Below are 4310 nucleotides of genomic sequence, written 5' to 3'. Positions count from 1 at the left end.
TAAGTATTCTTAACCACTTCTGGTCCGTGATACAAGAGCAAAAGGTGGGAATCAGGAGGCAGGACACGTGGCTAGTGGTCCCAACACCAAACTAACAGAATTGGGGGAAAGAAGGCACAATATGCGTGCAAGGAGACCAACGTGGAAGCTGAGAGAATAAAAATAAGGAATGAGGTCTAAGTAGTGGAGCGTAGTGAATTTTGGAATATCTCTCTCTTTCCCTTTCTCGATTTCCTCTCTTACCTGTGGCCAACTTTATGTTTTGAGTTGGAAATCTTTCTACGTTTCTTTATTGTTTTCTGTGCTATGACTACAATACTTGTCATTGTCAAATTTCTATTCAAATCAAAAGAAGGATTACTCTATTGCTCAGCATATTACTAGAATCACATCAATTGGTGCTTTCATTGACCTCCATAATGGCTGAAAATACGCGTTTAAAGGAATTAACGTCAGATCTCAGAAAATTGCAGGATACAGTTGCTAACATGGATTCTAGTGGGTCCTCTAGATTTTAGTTGCTGGAACAAAAGCTAGAGTCTATTGTTCTCAACCAGAACACATAACGCATGGACTGTTTAGAACTCTCTATGGATGCTTTGACCCGTGCCATGGATACCATCATGCGTCAACTCGAACGTGTTATTCAGTATGACGCTCCTGTGGGCAATGGTAGTTCAGGTCTTCCGCTTTGCTCTATGAAGTTGGATTTTCCCAAATTTGATGGATCTCAACCGCTTAATTGGTTGTTTCGTGTAGAGCAATTTTTTGCTTTGTATCTAACACCAAAGACTCAGCGTTTACAGATTGCGACGATTCATATGGAAGGTGATGCTGGACCATGGTTTCAAATGCTCTAACGTCAAAATCTTATTCCCACGTGGCAAACGTTGGCTGATGTGGTAGAATCGCATTTCGGACCTTCGCCCTTTGAGTCTCCTCGCTTCGCCTTGTTTAAGCTTTCTCAGACAGGTTCTGTTATAGCTTATTATCATGAGTTCTCGTCATTGGCCAATCGGGTGGAGGGCTTGACCGATGCAGCGCTTTTGGACTATTTCGTTAGTGGACTGAAACCAGAGGTGAAATGTGACGTCATTGTGCAAGCACCAACCTCACTCCTCCGCGTTGTTGCTCTTGCACACATCTTCGACGAAAAGGTTAACACTATTTCCCCTTCATTTTCCAAATCTCGTTTTACTCACACCACTAAATAGACCAACCCAACTTCTGTCATCGGCCCATCGTCCCTCCCGGGCTTACTACCCACACCACCCAAACCGTCAACCTTACTTGTTACAAACACAGCCACTGCCATCAAACACCTGACACCTACAGATATGCAACTCCAACATGATCGTGGGCTTTGTTACACTTGTGATGCTAAATTTACTCCTAGTCACCGTTTCCCTAATCGTCAACTAATGCTCCTCCAGTATGACGATGACCCTGAACCACCCCCTGACCCTACTTTACCCTTACCCTTGTCCACTGAAACACCAATTTTAGAGGACTCCATGGCAGCATTTCACCACTTATCCTACAACGTGTTGAATGGCGCTTCTATCCTGGGCACACTTCGTTTCACAAGGTCGATTTTGGGACACCAGGTTCATGTTCTTTTGGATGGAGGTTCATCAGATAATTTTATCCAACCTCGGCTTGCCCACTTTTTGCAATTGTCAGTGGAATCAATGCCGAAATTTAAGGTATTGGTTGGTAATGTAGATTTTCTCACTTGTGAAGGTTGTGTTAAGCAGGTTCCTTTAGTGATTCAGAATCATACAATTTCGCTTTCGGCGTTTGTCTTACCCATTTCCGGTGCGCAAGTCATTTTGGGCGCATCTTGGCTTGCAACTTTAGGCTCCCATGTTGCTGATTATAGTCAATTGACCATCAAATATTATGCTGGTTCAAAATTTGTCACATTAAAGGGTGAACACAAGACCCTTGGATCTGCTGTTCAGGCTCAATACCATCACCTACATCGTTTGCAACATACGGATGCAATATCTGAAGTCTTTACATTGCACCCACAAGAGGTGAATCCCAATGATGACCCCTTTGTTGCTTTGGATCCTTCTCCACATTCAGAGATTTTGGCGCTCTTGCATCAGTTTATTGGGATATTTCATAAGCCTCGTGGTTTGCCTCCTGTCCGTAGTTATGATCATGCCATTCCGTTGATTCCTATGGCTGCTCCAGTAAAGGTGCGATCATACCGTTATCCATTTAGTTATAAAGCAGAAATTGAACGCATAGTTCAAGAGTTGTTGTAGGATGGCCTCATACAACATAGTACAAGCCTATTTTCATCCCCTGTCATCTTGGTCAAAAAACGAGATGGCTCATGGTGTTTTTGTACTGATTATCGTGCTTTAAATGAAGTAACTGTTAAAGATAGCTTCCTAATGCCAACGTGGATGAGTTACTCGATGAACTCAATGGTGCTCTATACTTCTCTAAACTGGATTTACGTTCTGGGTATCACCAGCTGTTGGTCAAACCTGAAGATCGTTTTAAAATAGCATTTCAAACTCCTCAAGGGCATTATGAATGGCTAGTGATGCTGTTTGGGCTTACAAATGCGCCTGCTTCTTTTCAAGCTTTGATGAATCATGTGTTTCAACCCTTCCTCCGTCGTTTTGTCCTTGTTTCCTTCGACGACATCTTGATTTATAGCCCATCTTGGCTGGAGCATATCGTTCACCTCACTCAGGTGTTAGACACCATGCAACAACACAAGTTACATGCCAAGCTCTCTAAGTGTGCTTTTGGCACTCAACAAATTGCTTACCTTGGTCATTTGGTTTCTGTAGAGGGTGTTTTTATGGATCCAGAGAAGGTTAATGTAGTGGCAAATTGGTTAACGCCTACAACACTTCGACATCTTCGCGGTTTCCTTGGGTTGACAAGTTATTATTGTCGCTTTATTAAGGGGTATGCCTCTATTGCTGGTCCTTTGCATGATTTGTTAAAAAACGATGCATTTCATTAGGATACGGTCACCCAATCTACTTTTGAGGCTTTGAAGAATGCCATCACTTAGGCCCTTGTTTCACGGTTACTAGATTTTACGGTTCCATTTGATTTAGAGACCGATGCATCTAGTTCTGGCATTGGTGCCATTCTCAGTCAACATGGGCACCCCATCGCTTATTTCTCCAAAATGTTGTCCCCTAGACTCCAATCCAAGTCCACTTACGTTAATGAAATGTATGCCTTAACCGAAGTATTTGCGAAATTCCGTCATTATTTATTGGGTCATCGTTTTGTGATACGAACAGATCATAAGAGCCTATGACCATTGACTGAGCACGTTTTACAAACGTCGGAGCAACAACAATGGATGCATAAATTGATGGGTTATGACTTCACCATCGAGTACAAACCAGGGGCTCAAAATGCAGGTGCTGATGCTTTGTCCCGTCTAGAGTGTTTTGCTTTATTTATACCTCATTGTGAATTTTTTGTTGAACTCAAGAAAGTACTTTTGGAGGATCCTAAACATGGTTGCATTTTGAGGGAATTACAACACGGAACAGTCCACCCTTACTTTCGTGTACATGACAATCTCCTTTACTGGAAGGACCGTTTGGTATTCCTTGCCACATCTCCTCTTACTCTCCAATTGATACGTGAATTTCATGACTCTCCAATTGGTGGTCACTCGGGGTTCTTGCGCACCTACCAGCGTTTGTTGGCGCTAGGGGTGGGCAAAACGAACTGAACTGAACTGAACTTATAAAAACTATACTGAACTTAAAAGTAGTTCATATGAACTGAACTAAACTAAATATTAGTTCAGACGAACTGAACTGAACTATTCTTTTGTGTCATTGAACTGAACTGAACTATACTATAAAAACTTGAACTGAACTACAATTTAAACTGCACTAAACTGTTATGATATTTTGAATTGAACAATTTTGACTCATTGATCTATCAAAATAGGACACATTTGCCAACTTTACTTTATTTTCCATTTTATTTAAATTTTTCAAAGGAAAAAAATATAAAATTAAGTCAAACAAACTCAATGAATTTTAAGTCTAAAAATAAGTAGTTCAACATAACTCAATTAATCCGTTAAGTTCGACAAAATTGATACAAATTTTTTTCAGATCACTTTTTTTTCTAAAGTTTTGGTTATTAGACTATCGAGCTAATCCATTAAGACATAACATGTTAAACACATTTAATTTTTATTCTTTTATAAAAATAGTTCAATTTTTATAATTCAGTTCAGTTTTTATAGTTAGTACAGTTCAACTTTACAACAGTTCAGTTCAGTTCAATTTTTTTTTAAACAG

General features: G+C 40.3%; 1 protein-coding gene across 1 annotated transcript; it reads left to right on the top strand.

The window, feature by feature from the left end:
* Nucleotides 1–569: 569 nt before the first annotated feature.
* On the top strand, nucleotides 570–2995 carry LOC145953364 (uncharacterized). Its single transcript, XM_083067304.1, has 4 exons — nucleotides 570–828; nucleotides 907–1157; nucleotides 1215–2207; nucleotides 2402–2995. Exons 1-4 carry the CDS (start codon nucleotides 570–572, stop codon nucleotides 2993–2995), a joined length of 2097 nt encoding a protein of 698 aa, XP_082923430.1.
* The last annotated feature ends 1315 nt before the right edge of the window (nucleotides 2996–4310 follow it).

The sequence above is a fragment of the Cajanus cajan genome, chromosome 11 (genome assembly GCF_000230855.2).
Source record: "Cajanus cajan strain Asha chromosome 11, NIPB_CcT2T_4, whole genome shotgun sequence".
NCBI lineage: Eukaryota > Viridiplantae > Streptophyta > Magnoliopsida > Fabales > Fabaceae > Cajanus > Cajanus cajan.
This window is presented reverse-complemented; position numbering and strand designations above follow the sequence as displayed.